This window comes from Lutjanus erythropterus, chromosome 5, assembly GCF_056507025.1.
Source record: "Lutjanus erythropterus isolate fLutEry1 chromosome 5, fLutEry1.hap2, whole genome shotgun sequence".
Taxonomy (NCBI): domain Eukaryota; kingdom Metazoa; phylum Chordata; class Actinopteri; order Lutjaniformes; family Lutjanidae; genus Lutjanus; species Lutjanus erythropterus.
In genome coordinates, this window is record NC_139321.1 from 23,760,965 (window position 1) to 23,781,739 (window position 20,775).

Sequence of the window (20,775 nt, forward strand, 5' to 3'; positions counted from 1 at the left end):
TCTCATCACCCCGCTTTCTTCATCCTTTCTCTTTCTCTCTTCTCTCTTCCCTCTCTCCCTGCCTCTGTTTTTCTCTCTCCATCAATACAGTCAGCCAATGACAGTGCCGGGGCTGAGGAAATGGATGGTGTGTCTATTTTTAGAACCAGGGAAGGAGGGCAAACCAAAAGTAAGCTAGGCAGAGAGAGAGGGAGAGAGGGAGGGAGGGAGGAGGGATGTGAGGAGAAGATAAATCTGCATTCTACCACTGCCTCTGGTCAGAGACAGTTGGAGCCACAGAGGAGGAGAAGCAGCATCACTGGCTGGAGACACAGCATCATACATTAAAACACCTTCATCTGCAAAAAAAAAAAGGCTGAAGACTGATATCTGAGACTGCAAGAAAAGAGAGAAAAGAAGAAGAAAAACAACTGCACTCAACAAAGACAAAGGTGAGTGGGGAAGGTAATTGTGCAGGATAAAACCTTAGATAATTACAGAAAATCATGCACTGGGTGAAAACACACAGGGTGCCTATTCTATGCCTCAACCCAGAGCTGCTGCCGCTGCCGTGGAACCATTTTTAGCTGCTGTATACCGAAGGTGTGGTCTATATTTAGCAATGGTTACACCTTGGAAGAAACTGGGAGAGGCTGGCATTTTGGTTTGGCTTGCACTATTTTTGGTATGGAGGTCGAGACAAAAATATATTGTGGGCTACACTCAGGGTTACAACAATATGGGGTTACATAAGAAAACACAAGCTGACACATTCTGTGGCTCTCTACATGACTGAGGTGGCATTTAAAATAGGCATCTATTTATGCTGCTGCTTGCTGGGATTGTTTGTATTTTGGGCTGTTTGCACACTGCCACTCCAAAGTAAGCAGGGACTGGTGGTGTCTGAAAAGAGGCAGAGGAGAGTTAGGAGGAGGAGAGAAAGGCTTATATGTGAATTAAATTTGATTGATAGAGTCAGGAGCAAAAATAGATGGGCTCTGTTTTGAAACGCTGCAGGCTACTAACAGTTATCATGTGAGCGATGTCCAGACGTAACAGCAAAATTATGTCATGGGAAAAACACACGTCAGATGAGGTATTTGCATAAGGGGCTGAAAACACACAATATGTGTTTTTGTCTTCAATTGGATGCACAATAAAGTGCATGTGTATGTTGTCACATCCTCTATTATAAGACTCAAAAATGTACTGAATGAAGTAGTGTTTTCTTGGATGCATGGTGCACAGATATAAACTGTTTTCAAATAAAGCAGAACATGGCAGCAAAAGCCTCTATTACGCATAGTCAAATTACATCATCATTTCAGTTTGAGCCCTAATACTATCAACCAATCATGGTCCACTGTTATTACCGTATTACTACACATTACTACATTTATTGTAAGACAAAATATACATTGACTTTACTGTAAAACTGATATGAAATCAGCAGAAAATGGCTGTCTTGAGACATTATTTGTATCTGTATCTGTTCAACTAACAAAAAATAAAATCAAAATTATCTATATTTGTATCTGTATTCAGATAGAGATTGGAAGTGGGCGTGGTTATGAGGTCACGTCAAATTGGGCAAATGTTTTATTGTCTAACCTAATATTTATTGGTAAATTGCTGCACCTACAAAGCTTCAAAATGCTTTAATTTTGACATACAAATGATTATGATATATACTCTATACTATATATACTTCTAACTAAACTAAGTTTTCTGAACTGTCGGAAACCGACCACCATCTCCCCTTTAATTCAGGGATACTGAAAAATCTGAAGCTGAAGAAAAGGTTTTACAAATCAAAAGACTTTGTTTTTCATATAACAGCATTATATGATCTTTCCCATATAACATATTCATATTTGGGTGCATCCCTACATTTTGAGCGTAATACTATCAGCCAGTCATGATCCACAGGTCCAGTTACTGTGTTTAAATCTGATGCAATACAGTGAATTTATTGTAAAACTGAAGACTTATGAACAGATTTTGGCTCTAAACACAACCTCCTTCCTGCTTGTCTTTCTCTCAGCCATGCGGCCGCGGTCCAGACTGCTGTCCAAGAGAAGACTCCTGCTGCCCACGATTAGAGAGGGCACAGAGGAGACGGTGAGGGATTTGAATGAGGCCAACACACTGCACATCGCTGGCCACGGCCAGGCTGTCTCCTCAGAGGACTACCTCCTCTCCATCTGCCACCTGGCCCACCCCACCTTCCCCACCAGGGATGTGTCCCCCTCCAACAGCCACACACTGCAGCTGGACACTGTGCACCAGAGGCTGCGGCTGTCACGCCTCAGCGGAACTCCGTCAGGCATCTTTGACCTCAACCCCACAGAAGAGGCACATGCTAATGACATGCAGCAGGCAGAGGGGAATGAACTGGACGACAAGCTTATATTTGGCACCTCTGACCCTCTGGAGTATCTTTATGGACACCAGAACAACCTCTCGGGAGGTGTGAGGAGGGCCTTCGTCGAGGGAAGGTTTATAAGGCAGCATGGGAGTGTACGGGAGGGCCAGTCTCGCTCCAGAGCTCACAGCATCCCCCGTGCTTCAAGTCCAGACCTCCCACGCCAACGCAAGAGCAGCTGCCCCGAGTTACACACCTGCACCGGCACCTCTATCACAAACATCTCCCCCACACATAGTTTGTCCAGGCTGGAGGCCGGGAGAGACAGAGGAGCAGAGGGAACACAGAGACAGAATCCAACTGTCAAACAGTCCCTCATCTCCCAGTGGATCTCTGACTGCAGGTCGGCGTGGAGGGAGGCACGTGCTCGAGCCTGCATGCTGCCCGCCATCGCTGAGATATAAGCTGTTAATGGACAGATGCTGTGACAGAAGACATCTCTCAATAAAGTATCTTAATCTTTTTCTGTCAGTGCATGAGACATTGACGTTAGGAGATGTGTAGATGTGTATTATGCATATATAAATATATATAAGGATATGATTAAATACACAATTAAAAACATACAGAGACAAGAAATTTCCATGATTGTCCATCTGTAATGTTATATCAGTGTCATTATTTACTACCAATGCTTGATGTATGCTGGTGATCATACAAAATCAAAAAACAGACAAATCTGCAAAATCTTTTTTTTACCTTCCCGTGTTTTTGTGAATTAAATATCAATTAAACATTCTTTTGATACTCTAAAACAAGCTGCCTGATTTTTTTTTTCTTCATCCCATCAGTGTTTTCTTCTTGTACGTGTAAATCCTTGGAAAATGAACTCCACTCTCGGCTCAGCTGGTGCCAGGCGCTGGAGTTTCTATGGTAACTGTCGTGGGATCCTGCTCCGGTAAACACAAGTGTGGAGGAACACAGGCTGAGCGAAGACGACTCCGCTGAACCTAAACATGCAAAATTTCAGGTAATCTATTGCTGCGGTGGTGCTACTACATCGCTGGCAAAAATTATTGTCATTGTTGTTAGATAATGATGTGTTGATTTGATAAATTACTGATTAACAGAAATACAGTTAAATATTTCAGAGAACAAAAGATCCAGGATTTAGATGTACAAAGAAAACATAGTGGCTGTAATTAATGAGAACAGCTGGAGTAGGTTTAGCCAAAAAACAAACCTTAACAACACAGAGCAACCCTTGGATGTAACTCTGAATCTTAAACACTAGATGGCAGGCTTGGGTTATTCACTAACCCAGAAGATACTTTACATTACCAGCAGGCCACATATTGTTTAACATCACCTTAGATTAGCAGGCTTTATTAATCGTCAGTAGAGAAAATGTATCCATCTGGATTGTTTTGGTGTGAGTTGCAGAGGTTTTGGAGATATCAGCCATAGAGATGTCTGCCTTCTTGTTGGAACTAGATGGTACCCAGTTTGTGGTACTCAGAGAAAAACAAAGTAAAACTCAACAGCAATGTCTCTTTCCGGAAATCATGACCTGGTTACTCGAGATAATCTTTGTTTTGAGCAGTTTCATGTAGAAATTACTTTTTATTTTCCCTTTTTTTTATTTGCTTTTGTATGTTCTGTTTCAAATTCGCCCAACCTGCATGATGTAGCTGAGCCCTGTGAAATTTCGGAAGCTCACTTTTGATTTTACCGTGTTTACAATATGTTATAATATTGTCTGATCATGTTTCTTCGATGTATGTGATTTTGATGTGATGCATGTTCCCAGATCACAGCTTTTTCTGGCAAACTTAACTAATTGTATTGACAGCCAAATCTTCCAACCAAAGTTATTGTAATGAACCAGAAAATGATTTAAAGCGATGTTTAAGAGGCTGATCGCTGATTGAACACGTGGGCATGAACCAGAGGAAACATCGGCAAAAGGGGGGAAACATATACCGCGCTGATGTTCCAGTAACAGAAAACCACTGCCCCTGTCACATGAAAACTGTCTTTTAGGGTCTGGAAACTCATGCAGTCATATTGACTCTCAGCTCTGTTTTTTTTCTTTTCACACCTACTTCAGCACACCTTTGTGAAAGGAGAGACCTGTTTCTTTCCTTTTCTGGCTTTCTTTCTTTCCGTCTTACTAAAATTATTTCCTGTTCTGCCATGTATTTGTAAAGCATCATGCTTATCTTAAGCATAAATATAACTAACATAAATTGAACACATTGAAAACTGAACTCCATGGGCCTTTAAACAAATAAGGAAGTGTTTTGTCTGTGCTGTGGAGGGTATGTACATCCAACGACCACATTAAGGAACAGTTCTCAAAATACCGAATGAAACTAAAGTGTACCCTTTTGACCTTCACCGTAAATCCAGCAACATGTGCTCTCTTTGTATGACAGCCTGGGGCAGTGGGTCACTTACAATGCACAGTTGTCTATGAATGAAAAAACAATTCAACAAGTATAAAACAATATACAGGCAGTTCCCTCTTTGTGTGGACACTGACTAAACACTTGCAATGTTTGGTGTGTGGAGAGGGCAGTGACTGTTTGTATATTCATGAACCCTTCAATACTAAATTAAGGCGGGGTGTAGCACTATGAGCCATTTTAACAATGTATTTGAACTTATTTTGCAAAAAAAAAAATATATCAGACACAATTTATAACTTCCTGCTGAGTATTTTATATTAAACATGACTGGAGGCGGATGTCATGTTCACCTGCTTCCTTCCTCGCTTTCTGACCTGTGTTTTCCTGGATTTCTCTGCATTTGAACATCATTGGAAAGATTTGGGATAATGTAAGTACAAACCTCAACAAAATATATAATGTCTAGCATTTTGTACATTTTATACATTTTAATATGGAAATATGGCTTTGAAGGACTGCCCACTGAAAGTAACTGTTGGGTACCATCACAGATGACCATTTTTAGATAAGGCACAGTCAGGCACTGCCAAGATGGCGACGGCCAAAGCTACCATACTGTGAGCATCACACTGACTCCTCAGAAACCTATGGCGAACTCAATATTTATGGTCTAGTCTATGTCAAAAACCAAAACACATAGTTGAAGATTAACTAATTTAAATGCAGTGAAATACTGTAGTCTAGCGGTTCCTAACAAGGGGTGCAGAGGGTCACAGTATAAATTTGGAAGGTCAAGAGATTATTAACTCACTGGATATCTGAAATGTGACAATTGGGTCCCCAAATAGACACAGCTTTTTGGTAAGGGGTCACAAGCTAAAAAGAAGAAGAATAGCAGTATAATGTTATATCCAAATAGATGCACCAGTATTAACAACCAAATCATGTAATTATGTATCAGGTGCCCGCAGACTGTATACTTTCACTGTTAATACTTGAAATACATTTTGCTGGCAGTAGTTCTGTAATTTGACCTACAAGTTTGAATTTAGTACTTCTACTTGCAATGGAGTACCTTAACTGTTGTATTGGTTGGTTTTGGAGGCCCCTGTGGAAAAAACTGTCGTGTTTCAAGTGTTGTAACCACAGAGTATAATGTCTTTATAATGTTTTTATCAGACCAATGTGCTGCTCACTGTAATTTTGCCTGTAAAAATGTAAACACAGGCTCTGTCGGCTGATCTCAAGGCGAATCCTACACAGTGGCAGGCTATGACTATGTGAAATAGTAAATGTTGGTCTTGTTTGTATGCAGGTCATATAGAGGAGTCAGTATAAAACTGAAACTGTTTCATAACCAGATAAAAACTCCTTGTAGTAGGTTTAAGTAAATTTATTTTAATTTTAAGTATGTGTTTTTATTTACTTTCTCACTCCATTCACTTTGAATTTCATCATATCTTTTCTGCAACTCATAGACATCATGTTTAAATGAAATGAGAAGTGCAACCACAACGGGCTGCACACTCTGCAGTCAGCAGAGGAAGAGACTGTGACGTTATTTTCCTGTCAGTTTGTTTCAACACGGGGTCACACTTTATGATATCAGGTTGTTGCAAAAAGCACTGCTTCACAGAAAAGGAAGAGTGAGTTATTAAAGATAGTTACGGTTGGTATTCCCCCCCCCCTGCATGCCCAAGCCCACACTCAACCGCAGCCAGTAGGGCAATTACAAAAAACTTTAAGTTTCCATGAACCATGCTGGTCCAGTGTGAGCTGCCACTGAAAGCTGGACTGCAGAGTCACCTCTTTTTGTTCCTGTGCCTGTCATGGCATCTGCTGGAACAAGCTGTACTTTACTGATGGTGCACTCTAGTCCCCAGTAAGTAAAAGGCATGAAATATTAACAGCAAGGAAATATAAAATATTCAAGCTTGCTAAGTGCAGACTGTCTGTCAGAATGAAAATAAAGTTCAGCGGAGGTGACAGACATGTAGTATATCTCAGCAAACCGCTGTGATTACCGAATCCCCCGAGAAGTCAACCAGAGCTTTTGATATCAGTCACGGCTTTCTTCACTGACATTTTGCAGGATTAAAATGATCTTAAAAGCTTTCTTTTGGGACAGTGGTAGTTTTAGAGAAGTCACTGTCGCTGACCACCTGACTGTGGATGTTTGGTCTGTACCATAATGCAGAAATAGATGAAAGTCCCTTTCACTGCTCTTTACTGTCATGGAAGATCCCGTGTCTTAAATTAGCTTAGTCTGACTTTTACAGATTTCTAAAAAAAACACATTCCATCTGTATTTCAAGGCTTAAGACGTGTGTCAAGCAAAAAGGTATTTTTACTATCAACCAATTTTCAAGTCAAGACATGAAGACTGTAAAAAAAAAAAAAAAAAAAACTCAGGACAAACATTTGAAACACACTTTTTTATGATACAGTGTTACAATTATACAGTATTTTACCACTTATTCACAAGCCCCTTTAAAAACCCATTGGACTGACTTAATAAATGTACTGTCACCATTCTTAAAGGCTCAGATTAGAAAAAAAAAAAAAAAGCAAACATATTTTCACCCACACCTCTTGTGGTTTCTGGCAAAGCAGATTTTGAGATTGATAAACCTGGGCGAGTAAAACCAAAACTCTCTGCATGACTTTCTGTTTTCACACGTTAGTAATGTGTTTTCAAGGTTCACAACAGTTCATTTTGTATTTGGAACCAACCATATACTGTAAAACAAGCCTGTTCCTGAAAGTTGTTAGGGATTGATGGCTTTCACAGGACACAAACCTGCTTTTTAAAGTAATATAGCAATATAGCAGTCACCTTCCCTCGCCTTTGAGCTCCTTTAACATTATTTTGAATGCTCATGGGCCCATTAAAAACATGTTTTTAATGGTTGTCTGAACATTTTGAAATATGTGGCATCAGCTGATGCCTGCACTCAGGAGCCCGAAACAACAAAAAATGTCTGCATCTGCAGGCAGCCTTGTCAGCGTGGCTACTATGGAACAATGTCTGCGCTCCACCTTTTTAGTTCTGGGACGGTGGTGAAAAAGTTTGATCTTAGCCTTTCATGGATCCTGCTGTAAACATTTGACTAAATTTCCTCATTCGCTGTTGTCTTTTGTAAACGTGAACACATTTCTCCCATCCAAATCTAAAATAAAACTGTTACTGCCTAGCGTTTGATGCAGGTGCAGCTGAATGGTGTTTCTTTGACATGCTGTACCCTGATCTCTGTTAAATATCATTCACCTGCTGAAATTTACATCATAATTCAAAGTATTTTTGTCCTTCACTGATTAATAAATCTCTAAATAAAAGGTTACTGGCTAAGATAACCAAGTACAGTATATTAAATTTTTATGTGTCTGAAATAATGACATTATATAGGACTTTTCTTTGATTTGATATCAGCATTATATACCAGCCGTTGAAAATTATACAGTACAGCACATCACAGGAAAGTAGGATTGCCAGTACAATGTCAGTGTCTCTCACACATCAACCTCCTTTTGTTTCTTTCCATCTTTGTGGCCTGAATACATAAGAAAAGAGAAGGATATCAAAAAATAGAGAAGGAAAAACAACAGTTCCGATGGGATTTTGCTTTGACAAAAAAAAAACTGAAAGAGGACATAAAACTGAAACTAGCATTTAGACCATGCTTTCAGCTGAAACCAAGCATTTACTTTCAGCGCTGTGGCCTTAAAGGAGGGCATCTCAGCCCTATCAAGATATCACTTATCGCCCCCCCATGCTGCATGTACAGAGAGTATATAAATTAGAATAGAAAATGAAATAAAAATTAAACATGATTTACATATAATTATATAAATATAAACCTGCATACAGCCAGACAGCGTGTACAATATGTGTGATGTCAGTGTGAATGTTTGTGTGCTGGTGGTGTTAATATAACAACCATAGAATTTAATAATGAGGAACTTAAGGTGATGAAGGTGTTCATATTGATTTTTCACACCTCAAATGTCATGACAATGTAACTATCACCCGACTACAGTGGAAACACATCATTTTTTCCAAGTACTCACTCATATCATCCGGCGCTGCAGATGAAGAAGGTGTTAACCACCGTTGAACACAAAATACATACAGACTCTGACGTGACAAAGTTCACCAGGCCCACTCTTGGTGTTGCCAAATATAAAATACTCCACTCATATTGAAATATTTTCATTAAAAAGGTCACATGAGTCTATTTTATTGCCACAAAGACATATATTCAGTTCAGTGGTGTCTTTTGTTTGTTTGTTTGTTTCATGTGCTCATACGCAGAGTTAACCTAACTTAGCTCAACAGGAAGATACACACAACACTTTCCAGCACTGAACTCATGATCTTCACTTTATATCGCAAATGGGTAGAAATTAGAAATAAAAACACATGTGACCGTAATGTTATCATCAGGGCCAGTGTGTAGGATTGCAGATTGCAAACACCTCTTCTCACCTTCCCCTTTAATGTGCATAAGGGAGTCTTTCTAGAATCAGCATTTGTTTTGTCCATTCTGGGCTACTGTAGAAACATGGTGGTACAACATGGCAGACTCAATGGAACAGGCCCTGCCATACATACATTATAATACATACAGTGAATGGATGATTTTACCTCATCTTAGTCATCTTGTTTATTCTTCTCATTTATTCATCTTGTTTTAACTTCTTTTTGTTTTTTATCTTAACTTTCTTAAGTTTCTTTTCTTTTTATCATGTTTTTTTTTTATTGCTGCTGGACTCTTTTGCTGTATGACTACAATGACAAAGTGTCCTATGTCTTATGTCTTACAGACTGTATTAAATACTGGATGTAAAAGTGAAGCCAACAGAGTCCAAGTGCCTCAAACCTGAATTATTTGTAATGGCCAGCAGGGCGTGGCTCCACTGGTTTCAGAAAGAGTTCTGATTGTATGTGGCAAAATTACCCTACATCTCAATTGATTTATTACCTCTGTAAATAGTTTTTTCTTGAATCTATGGTGTCAGTTGGTAGTTTCAATTTTTTTCAATACAGCATGATGCTCATTTTGTAAATGTAGTCCTATATTGAGTAAAATAGACAATGAATCAGGTTATGCTTTAGGGCAGGACATTCTCAGTGAAGCACACAGAACTTACAAAAACACTGATCAAACTGCCAAACTCTTTCTTGCTTAAAATGCTTTCAGAAACATATTTTAATGTACTGTTAAGGTGCAATTCGAGACATATTGTGACCATGCAGGGCCCCACTTTTTCCTGCCAAGTGGGCAAACTAAAACCAAGCACTGCCTAAGCTGCAGTACATCACCCACCTTCTCCACATTCTCAACAGTACTGCGCATGCCCTGGCTGCAAAAAACCCAAGATGGCGACCCCAATAATGCCAAGCTCATATTTGCTCAAACAGTCATGTGCACAGAGCTATGGTCAGGTGGAATTTTTTTAATTTTTGTAAAAACAGTATTTACAATTTAGGGAAGCATAGACTATGAAAATAGTGTAGAAAAAGAACGTAAACCCGGTGAGAGCAGGGGAAGCAAAATGTTTTTTGTGCCCTATTTCTTGGAATTTAACGTTTGAAAGCGCTGCATGGATAAATATATTACTTAAGGTCATTCTGATTATGATTTATGTTCATTATGTTCATGATGAAGGGTTATGCATGTATGTACATATGAAAGGATCAAGTTCCTATGATTTTTGGAGGAACTGTGATTGATTTATAATTCTGTGTATGAAATGACAGTTTGTCTTGTTTTGTCTTACTTATCTATCTACTGGGAATTTTTCACTTTTAGGTATAATACTAGGACCTGCTCTGAATCTTGACAGACATCCTGTCTCTCTTCTAGACAGCAGATGCAGCTGTCTTCTCCTTTCAGATAATCAAGGGAACAGTTTGAAAGTGTTGCTATGGTGGCTAAGGTCAGAGAGGTGTTTGTGTTGTCTCTCTGAACGGAGCAGACATAACTGTTCATACCGCTGACCCTGCAAGGAATGGGAGGACAGAGTGCTAAGCTGTGGTCTCAGACTTTGCTCATTCATACTTTGGATTTGCAGACCAATATGTCAATTCTATGTGCTGTAGATGTGTTGGGTCCTTATTTGGGAATAAGTTCATCATGACCTTATCTGTGAGTGTTTAAAGACTATCCTGGAGGACCGAGACTCCAGAACTGAAGGGAACAAAGATGACTGTTGATTATTCTTTCATTCTCCTTGGCCAAATATTATTAAAACAGTTTCAGCCTGTGTACTTTCTCATTTTGATGTATGGGCAAAAGATAAAATCTATGAGAGACAAAATCTCTGCGTATGCCGGTGCTAATGAGAATCCACATAAAGACATTTCACATGACAATTTACGCAAGCAGTGAAAGTAAAACACTGATGTAAAAGTTTAATTGTATATGCAGGTTTACAGTTCCAACAAGTTATGCTACTTTTTTATATTCTTATTCTCAAGCATAATATTTAAATCTACTGTTAAAACCTCATTTAGTAATAACGTAACCAAGGATAGGAGAGTGGAGTGGGATTTTTTTTCTTCTTGTGGTTGCTAAAGTTTCACTTTCCGTCTCAAAAAAAAAAATCCCTTGACAGGAAGAATGATGACAGTATGTGTCAAAGAGGGTATTTAAGCTCACCTTCACCCTCTACCCATCACAGATCTTCTGTCATCAGACTTTGCTTTATAGCTGCTTTTATTACAGCTCCTTTCTATCATCTTCACCACGAGGAACAAGTTTTTTTTCTCTCCCACCAGTGTCATTTCAACCAAACAGGAAACCAACAATGTCCAGCATCATGAAAGTGTTTCTGCTCCTGGCTGCTGTGGTCTGCATCTCTGAAGCTCAACGTAGGTTTTTATATATTTCATCAGTTACATCTCTGACATAGACAGTGTGAGGCTTGTTTGTTGACAGAAAACGAGAGTAAAACAAAGAAAATCAGATATGTTTTAGTAGCTGTGAGCAGAAATCTGTGCAGCAATTTAATTGTTTTTTCTTGTTTCTTGTTTCTCTCTAGGCCAAGAAACAGGAAATCAGTGTCTGTGTCAGCGTGTCAGGAATCAGATGTCCCCAAAGTCTGAAATAAAGGACATCCAGATCTACCCAGCAACCATCTTCTGTGACAACGTGGAGATTGTGTAAGATACACTTAAATATTTCACTGACATTCTAGGAATGTGGGATTTTAATGCAATAGTGTGTCAGAATTACAAAATCAGATTTGCTATTTGTGCTAATAACAGGCTGAGAATATAAGATTTAGCAAATCTATTATTTAGCAAAAACTATTATTAACTCTTAAAACTTAAAACTCTTTTAAAAACTCATCTGCACCTGTGATGTATCTGCACAATATTTGCTGAAGTGAAGGCACCTTTTTCACCTTTGCTCACCTCTACTGTCTGTTTCAACAGTGTCACCCTCAACAGCGGCCTTCGCTACTGCCTGAACCCCAAGATGAGGGCAGTGAAAAAGATCCTGACTAACATCATGTGAGTATATTCACAGATGTGTATCTGCGTCTATCATCACAATACAATGATCACAGCACTAATGGTTGCCAAAATGCCTTCTCCAATGTGTCTAATATGTTTCTATCCTTGTTTTGTTGTCATTCCTATAGGAACAAACAGAAAACCACTAGTCAGACCAACTGAGTTCACTTCCACCCCCAGCAGCACCAACGCACCTCGCATCTGACTCTCTTCAACCCCAATAAGCTCAGACGACTTCTGATCCCCAACAAAAGCACCTTCAACAACTGTAGATTTGAAATGAATGAAACTTTTTGCCTATTTATCTTCTGTTTATACTGATGTGCACTTGCAGTATATATATATATATATCTGTTTTATTTCCTTGTAAATAGTTTTATGTCTGTATGTAAATCAAGTTTTCCTGGGTTTTGGACATTTCTGTCAGTTCCGTTCCGTTTTTTTTATAATAAAACAAAAATCAAAGAAGCATTGAGTAAGTGGTTTCTGTTTCCATTCTGGTATTGTTTGTGTCCTGTATCAACAGTGCTACCCTGTGGTTCAGGGCTGTCAGTGCAAGATATACTGTACATGTATCAGTGTCACAAATGCTGTGATCTCAAGGAGTATTAGGTTGTTAAATCCTAATCATTTTAGTTACGAGAAACTCCTGAAAAATGTCACTCAGTTAGTCCTAAACTCAGGATCCCCAAGTTTGGGGTATGAAGACTTAACACAGAGGTGTTACCTCTTTATTTCCGCAAACTGTATTTTTCAAGTGATTTTTAGAAATTAAGAAAAGCTACACCATGCAGTGTTAATATGAGGGTAACATCTGTATATTACAAGTTACTGTGTAGGAGGATTAATGTCTAACGGTAGATAGATGTAAGGCAGTAGCCTCTTGTGCTGTATATTCCACAGCAGATTTGGCAATTCGTTCTGTCTATCCCTTCCGGGACACCGTATCTTGGAAACTTGCTCTTTCTGGGATGTTAAGTTTTTCAGACTTTATTTTCACTTCCCTGCAAGGTAAGCACTATAACGGCTTCCTGCATTGTGTTTCAATATCAGCACTAAAACCACCCATTACGTTCACGTGTTCATGTGTACTGTTTATTTACATGTCAGGCGAAAGTTTGAAAGATAATTAACCGTGTTTTTAACCGTTTTATGAGTTTGGTGAGGTGTGGCTGTGAGCGTGGCTGCCATCCTGTATATAAGTAAACAGCTGATTCTGGGCTGTACTACGAAGCAAGCTCAACACAGCCAGGCTTTCTCTGCATGATCTGGATCGACAAATCCTAAAACCTCAATCAGAGATAACGGTTATCACGACGGTGGTTATCAACTCACTTTGTTAATCCAGGCTTTCGTCTTCAGACTCTGCTCACATAAAAGGGTCCGTCTGTTGCTCATTTGACTCTTCTTCCACATGAAATGAGGCGATCGCGAGCCACTTAAGTCAAAATCATCAAGTTGTTATAATTATGAGCTGTGGAAAACATACTAAATACATTACGGCAAAAAGCAACACTGTTGCTGCAAATAAAGCAGGAGAAGAAGAATGATGTCAGAAAATGACTGATGGACTAAATGCGGTCTTAATGCTGTTGTTTATTCTAACATGAAAACTGCACATTAAACAATAAAACTCCATACAGCAGATTTAAACATGATGAAGTCTGTCTGACACTGTCCTATGATGACAGAGACGTGGACATCACTGAAGTTTTTGACCAAACCAACGTAAAATGAGTGTAACTGATTTAAGATTGTCTGTGATAAATGATGATGAATTTTCTGATCAGTGATCTGAGCTGCAACATCACCAAAACAAAACAGATAACAGTAAGAAGTATTCAAAGCGTCTGTAGTTGCTTCATCATTATTTTACTGTGTGGATTATATACCATGTCAATTTAAAGTGTTAATATGATCTGGAGCAAACGGGAAAAATGACTCTGCATCACCAAACGGGGGTTACCATGACAGCGCGATGCAGACAGTTTCTGCCGCTGTTACATTTTTTCATTATATGGATTTATTCGGTGATATTACGAACATACAGCTCAGTAATTTTTCATTTTTAATGTCTCCCCTCAGTTTAAAAGCTATATCGCTCATGAACAGTCTTGTTAGGACAATAATTAGTTAAAGAACGGCGCGTTTTACAGACGATTTAATCATAAACTCTGAACATAACCTGCTCCTGACCAGGTTATGAGTTTAGCATCAGTTACCATGGTGATCTAGCAGGTTAGAAGAGAACCACCTTCGTGACACTGAAAATCCTGGATTTAGACTCAACATAGCTCACTAACACATTAATCTCGCTTCGTAGTTACACTCCTCTGGACAGGATGGAGCATTCACTTTTCTGTTTATTTAGTACTTTATTTGAAAATGTAATGTCATATTGATTTACTACTTTCCGAATGCTGTATATAATTTAATTAGACAGTAACGTTTATTTTTCATGTGATATATGTTTTTAATGTTATTTATTTTTGTTGAGTAAGAGATTTATTATTTTTTGAGTAAAAGATTTGTTTCTAAAAAGTTTACTTTCACTTGCCCCACAAGCCAGCAGCCATTGTGACAGAAAACAGTGTTTCTGTGAAATATAGTTCAGCCAAGGTGTCAAATCACAATCCTGAATCCTGCGTCTAGTTGCCTCCTCCTCCTCTCCGCACATCACTCCACTACCAACCTAAAAAATCACAACGCAGAGTCCAGAGGAGGCGTGGAGAGTCTGACGACGGGCATGCTGAGGCAGTGGGACGAGAAAAAGTAACACTGGTTGGTGTTAAGAAGTGCTGAGTTTTAACTCCATAAAGACTCAATAACTACATTAAATAAGAGTTAAGGTACCAGCTTTCCAAAAAGAATTAAATTAACTCTCTGTGGTGTGGACTCGTGGACACAAAAGTGTTGAAATTATTTCTGACAGTGTTCCTCCAAGGAGGCTGATTTTCCATCACGCAATCAGTCAGCTGTAGATGGTTGCGTGTGTTTTAGTTTCATGACTGACGCCGTCACTTCTCCTTTAAGGGAAGTATCAGTTACATTTAATGACATTAACAGGAAAATAGTGGCAATCCCATCCTTTGTGCAACGTAAAGGGATCCCAAAAGGAGAGCAGTAGAATATATGACCATCCAAAGAACAATAATTGTTCATTTTGATGTATGTGTCAAAGAGGGTATTTAAGTTCACCCTCAGCCTCCAACCATCACAGATCTTCTGTCAACAGACTTTGCTTTATAGCTGCTTTTATTACAGCTCCTTTCTATCATCTTCACCACGAGGAACAAGATTCCTTTTTTCTCATACCAGTGTCATTTCAACCAAAGAGGAAACCAACAATGTCCAGCATCATGAAAGTGTTTCTGCTCCTGGCTGCTGTGGTCTGCATCTCTGAAGCTCAGTGTAAGTTTTTATATATTTCATCAGTTACATCTCTGACGTAGACAATGTGAGGCTTGTTTGTTGACAGAAAACAAGAGTAAAAGAAGTAAAATCTATTTTGTGATACTCACCCCTGGTTTAATAGTTGTGAGCAGTGTGGACTCCTCATTCCCTGAGACAGGAAATCAGTATTTGTGTCAGCGTGTCAGGGATCAGTTGTCCCCAAGGTCTCAAATAAAGGACATCCAGATCTATCCAGCAACCATCTTCTGTGACAACGTGGAGATTGTGTAAGATACACTTAAATATTTCACTGACATTCTAGGAATGTGGGATTTTAATGCAATAATGTGTCAGAATTACAAAATCAGATTTGCTATTTGTGCTAATAACAGGCTGAGAATATAAGATTTAGCAAACATCTAAGTGATAATGAAAGTGAAATGAAATTTAAACAGTAGACTGCACAATATTTACTGCGCACTTTTGCTCACCTCTACTGTCTGTTTCAACAGTGTCACCCTCAACAGCGGCCTTCGCTACTGCCTGAACCCCAAGATGAGGGCAATGAAAAAGATCCTGACTAACATCATGTGAGTATATTCACAGCAGTAATGGTTGCCAAAATGCCTTCTCCACACTGTTGTAATGTGTCTAACGTGTTTCTATCCTTGTTTTGTTGTCATTCCTATAGGAACAAACAGAAACCCACTACAGTCAGACCAGCTGAGTTCACTTCCACCCCCAGCAGCACCAACACACCTCGCATCTGACTCTCTTCAACCCCAATAAGCTCAGACGACTTCTGATCCCCAACAAAAGCACCTTCAACGACTGTAGATTTGAAATGAATGAAACTTTTTGCCTATTTATCTTCTATTTATACTGATATGACTCAGTGTCACATATTCTGTGATCTCAACCAGTATTAGGATTCCAAGTAAGTCCTAACCATTTACGTTACGAGAAACTCCTGAAAAATATCACTCAGTCAATCCTAAATGTAGGATCCCCAAGTTTGGGGTATGATGACTTCACAAAGAAGCAAGTCAGAGACCTACACCGTACATTAAGAAGAGTTAAATTTTTGGTGTTGGTGAAATTTTAGCAAACGCAAAGTTAATCATACTCTGGGTAGAGTCAAATCTCTTATATTTAACTCTCATTTGACAAATAGTTGATGTCAAAACACAGTGTTGTTAAATCAAAACTGTGTCATTGTAGTAACATTAACTCTGAAGTATTCAGCTCAGTATTTAGCTTAACACCAAATAGCCTGGACGTTACTCCTAAAGTGTTCAGTTACGCACAAGTAACCACACCCCATCTTCATTCACACACCTTCCTCAACTGAGGCCAGAGTTTGTCATTAAACTTGCTGACTGTGCTTTGACCTTGGTTTTTGACACTTTTCAGTAAGTAAGTAAAATGAGATGCTGTCTGTTAACACTATGTTTAGATTAATATTTCTCTTCCGGTTCTCTTTTTTTTAGTTGTGAGCCATCATTAATGTTACACTTTAAAGTTTGAAAGAAAGTTTTCCTATTGAGCTGGTAGCTAAGCTAAGCAAGCTAATGCTAACTTTAGCAGTGTTTTCGGCATACTGTATAGAAGAGCAATATAATGAACATGCTGTGCTGTTTGGACAAGCTCACTTATTTTAGACACTAAATAGAGAGAGAGAGTACATACTTTGTTCCATATTGTCATGCTTTAAAAAGTGTTTACAATGTATATGCGGCGTGCATGTTTTCAAATAAATATGTTTTAACCCTGCTTGACCACTTCGTTTCAGCAAACTGTATTTTTCAAGTGATATTTATTAATTAAGAAAAGCTATATGTACACTTTACATCTATAATTATAAGTTACTATGTGGGGGAGTTAATGTCTAGCAGTATATACAAGAGAAAAACAACACTGGTTTGTGTTAAGATGTGTAAAATTTTAACTCAAAAAAGAGTCAGTAATTACACTAAATTAGTTTTAAGGTACCAACTGTCTAAAAATAATTAAATTAACACTCTGTGCTGTGGACCCATATAGACACTTTAAAACTGTTGAAATCAATTCTGACAGTGTTCCTTTAAGGAGGCTGATTTTTCATACACACAATCAGTGTTTTAATAAGCCTGTGATGACAGTCAGTCTCCCTTTATGGGAAAGGCCACACATAATGAGATTAACAGGAAAGTAAACATCCTTTCTGGAAAGTCAAGGGATCCTAAAAGGAGACAATGGATAATGGATATGTGTGAGGTTGTGATGACTTTATGGAGAAATCAAAGATTCTGCTACTGCCTATTTCTTGCTTAAATGTTTTCAAAAACACACTTCAGTGTACTGTTTAGGTGAAACATGAGAAAGATTGATACCACACAGGCATTTCTTCCTGCTTAAAAAAAAAGCACTGCCCAAGTCGCGGTACGTCAACCACCATCTCCATGCTCTTGTCTGTATTGTGCATGTTCTGGTCAAAAAAAAAAAAAAAAAAAAAACAAGATAGCAACCCCCGTGACACCAAACCCAAGGTTTCAAAACTGTTGTCCACAAACTAATGGGTGACATCACGGTGGGTTCACATGTGGGACCCACCCCCTCAAGAGGAATAAATGACTCATTCTGAGGTAACGAAAATACATGACTTTTTATTTTCAGGTGGTTACACACCAATGGAAATATTTATTATTATTTATTAATATTATACACAATTTCTGCCAATGGATCACATTATATCTTACACACTGCACCTTTAATTTAGATATTTTTCATGATTAATTTTTATGTGACCCATTTATTTGTATCTTGGTTTTTCATGGTCTCTAAATAAATAAAGTGGGCAAAATGTCCAGAAAGATTTGTCAGTATATCACATGACAATTTATGAAAACAGCTTAAGTACAGTTTGATGTCACAATAACAGTAGTTATACACACAGGTTTACAGTTCCAACAGTTTTTATATTCTTAATGTCAAAAATAATATTTAAATGTACTTTTAAAATCTAAATAATTAATTTTAAGTTAAATTTAGGTTGAATTATTAGTGGGCTAGAAAATAACCACGGACAGGAGAGTTTAATAAGTAGGTGGTTTTTTCTTGTGGTATTGTTTCACTTTCCTGTCTCAAAAATCCCCATGATGTCAGACGTATACATCATTCCTTCTAAGAGGGTATTTAAACTGACCCTCATCCTCCAACCATCACAGATCTTCTGCCTTTGCTTTATAGCTGCTTTTATTACAGCTCCTTTCCATCATCTTCATCACGAGGAACAAGATTCTTTTTCTCTTCCACCAGTATCATTTCAACCAAAGAGGAACCAACAATGTCCAGCATCATGAAAGTGTTTCTGCTCCTGGCTGCTGTGGTCTGCATCTCTGAAGCTCAGTGTAAGTTTTTATATATTTCATCAGTTACATCTCTGATGTAGACAATGTGAGGCTTGTTTGTTGACAGAAAATGAGGGTAAAACAAAGAAAATCAGATATGTTTTAGTAGCTGTGAGCAGCAATATGTAATGTAATGTAATTAAATGTTTTTTTTCTTGTTTTTCTCTCTAGTCCATGAACCAGGAAATCAGTGTCTGTGTCAGCGTGTCAGGGATCAGATGAGGACCCCAAAGTCTCAAATTAAGGACATCCAGATCTACCCAGCAACCTCCTTCTGTGACAACGTGGAGATTGTGTAAGATACACTTAAATATTTCTTGAAGATTGTAGGAATGTGGGATTTTAATGCAATAATGTGTCAGAATTACAAAATCAGATTTACTATTTGTGCTAATAGAAAGCTCAGAATATAATACTTAGCAAACATCTCAATTATTATGAAAACTATTATTAACTCTTAAAACTTAAAACTCTTTTAAAAACTCATCTGCACCTGTGATGTATCTGCACAATATTTGCTGAAGTGAAGGCACCTTTTTCACCTTTGCTCACCTCTACTGTCTGTTTCAACAGTGTCACCCTCAACAGCGGCCTTCGCTACTGCCTGAACCCCAAGATGAGGGCAGTGAAAAAGATCCTGACTACCATCATGTGAGTATATTCACAGATGTGTATCTGCGTCTATCATCACAATACAATGATCACAGCACTAATGGTTGCCAAAATGCCTTCTCCAATGTGTCTAATATGTTTCTATCCTTGTTTTGTTGTCATTCCTATAGGAACAAACAGAAAACCACTAGTCAGACCAACTGAGTTCACTTCCACCCCCAGCAGCACCAACGCACCTCGCATCTGACTCTCTTCAACCCCAATAAGCTCAGACGACTTCTGATCCCCAACAAAAGCACCTTCAACAACTGTAGATTTGAAATGAATGAAACTTTTTGCCTATTTATCTTCTATTTATACTGACGTGCACTTGCAGTATATATATATATATGTTTTATTTCCTTGTAAATAGGTTTATGTCTGTATGTAAATCAAGTTTTCCTGGTTTTTGGACATTTCTGTCAGTTCCGTTCCGTTTTTTAAAATAATAAAACAAAAATCAAAGAAGCATTGAGTAAGTGGTTTCTGTTTCCATTCTGGTATTGTTTGTGTCCTGTATCAACAGTGCTACCCTGTGGTTCAGGGCTGTCAGTGCAAGATATACTGTACATGTATCAGTGTCACAAATGCTGTGATCTCAAGGAGTATTAGGTTGTTAAATCCTAACCATTTTAGTTACGAGAAACTCCTGAAAAATATCACTCAGTAAGTCCTAAACTTTGGATCCCTAAGTTTGGAGTATGAAGACTTAACAAAGAAGCCAGTCAGAGACCTACACAGCAAATAAAGAAGAGTTAAATTTTTGGTGTTGGTGAAATTTTAGCGGATGTAAAGTTAATCATGCTCTGGATAGAGTCAAATCCCCTATATTAAATCTCATTTGACATATAGTTGGTGTATTCAGTTCAGTATTTAGTTTAACACCAAATAACCTGTACGTTACTCCAGCATCATGAAAGTGTTTCTGCTCCTGGCTGCTGTAGTCTGCATCTCTAAAGCTCAACGTAAGTTTTTATATATTTCATCCAGTACATCTCTGACATTGACAATGTGAGGCTTGTTTGTTGACAGAAAACAAGAGTAAAACAAAGAAAATCAGATATG

At 38.4% G+C, this 20,775-nt stretch overlaps 3 protein-coding genes and 1 pseudogene across 4 annotated transcripts; all 4 read left to right on the forward strand.

Moving 5' to 3' along the window:
• The first annotated feature begins 208 nt into the window (after positions 1–208).
• On the forward strand, positions 209–3,151 carry LOC146326928 (uncharacterized). Its single transcript, XM_084718411.1, has 2 exons — positions 209–431; positions 2,024–3,151. The coding sequence occupies exon 2, from the start codon at positions 2,026–2,028 to the stop codon at positions 2,806–2,808; it is 783 nt and encodes a 260-aa protein (XP_084574537.1). The 5' UTR covers positions 209–431; positions 2,024–2,025; the 3' UTR covers positions 2,809–3,151.
• An 8,296-nt stretch (positions 3,152–11,447) lies between these two features.
• LOC146326929 (C-X-C motif chemokine 11-1-like) lies at positions 11,448–12,731 on the forward strand (annotated as a pseudogene). Its single transcript, XR_014770619.1, has 4 exons — positions 11,448–11,629; positions 11,800–11,920; positions 12,197–12,274; positions 12,406–12,731. The product of XR_014770619.1 is annotated as a C-X-C motif chemokine 11-1-like (transcript).
• A 525-nt stretch (positions 12,732–13,256) lies between these two features.
• LOC146326930 (C-X-C motif chemokine 10-like) lies at positions 13,257–19,732 on the forward strand. The gene is made up of 4 exons (XM_084719293.1): positions 13,257–13,288; positions 18,968–19,059; positions 19,231–19,354; positions 19,633–19,732. Exons 2-4 carry the CDS (start codon positions 18,996–18,998, stop codon positions 19,712–19,714), a joined length of 270 nt encoding a protein of 89 aa, XP_084575419.1. The 5' UTR covers positions 13,257–13,288; positions 18,968–18,995; the 3' UTR covers positions 19,715–19,732.
• On the forward strand, positions 15,625–18,168 carry LOC146326931 (interleukin-8-like). Its single transcript, XM_084718280.1, has 4 exons — positions 15,625–15,688; positions 15,813–15,957; positions 16,183–16,260; positions 16,362–18,168. Exons 1-4 carry the CDS (start codon positions 15,625–15,627, stop codon positions 16,438–16,440), a joined length of 366 nt encoding a protein of 121 aa, XP_084574406.1. The 3' UTR covers positions 16,441–18,168.
• Positions 19,733–20,775: the final 1,043 nt, after the last annotated feature.

Bases quoted from the DNA above. Each gene is read 5' to 3' on its own strand.
- LOC146326928 (XM_084718411.1), top strand. From the start codon at position 2,026: ATGCGGCCGCGGTCCAGACTGCTGTCCAAGAGAAGACTCCTGCTGCCC.
- LOC146326930 (XM_084719293.1), top strand. From the start codon at position 18,996: ATGTCCAGCATCATGAAAGTGTTTCTGCTCCTGGCTGCTGTGGTCTGC. The intron at 19,060-19,230 runs GTAAGTTTTTAT...TTTTCTCTCTAG, and splicing joins CTGCATCTCTGAAGCTCAGT to TCCATGAACCAGGAAATCAG. The intron at 19,355-19,632 runs GTAAGATACACT...CTGTTTCAACAG, and splicing joins TGTGACAACGTGGAGATTGT to TGTCACCCTCAACAGCGGCC.
- LOC146326931 (XM_084718280.1), top strand. From the start codon at position 15,625: ATGTCCAGCATCATGAAAGTGTTTCTGCTCCTGGCTGCTGTGGTCTGC. The intron at 15,689-15,812 runs GTAAGTTTTTAT...CTGGTTTAATAG, and splicing joins CTGCATCTCTGAAGCTCAGT to TTGTGAGCAGTGTGGACTCC. The intron at 15,958-16,182 runs GTAAGATACACT...CTGTTTCAACAG, and splicing joins TGTGACAACGTGGAGATTGT to TGTCACCCTCAACAGCGGCC.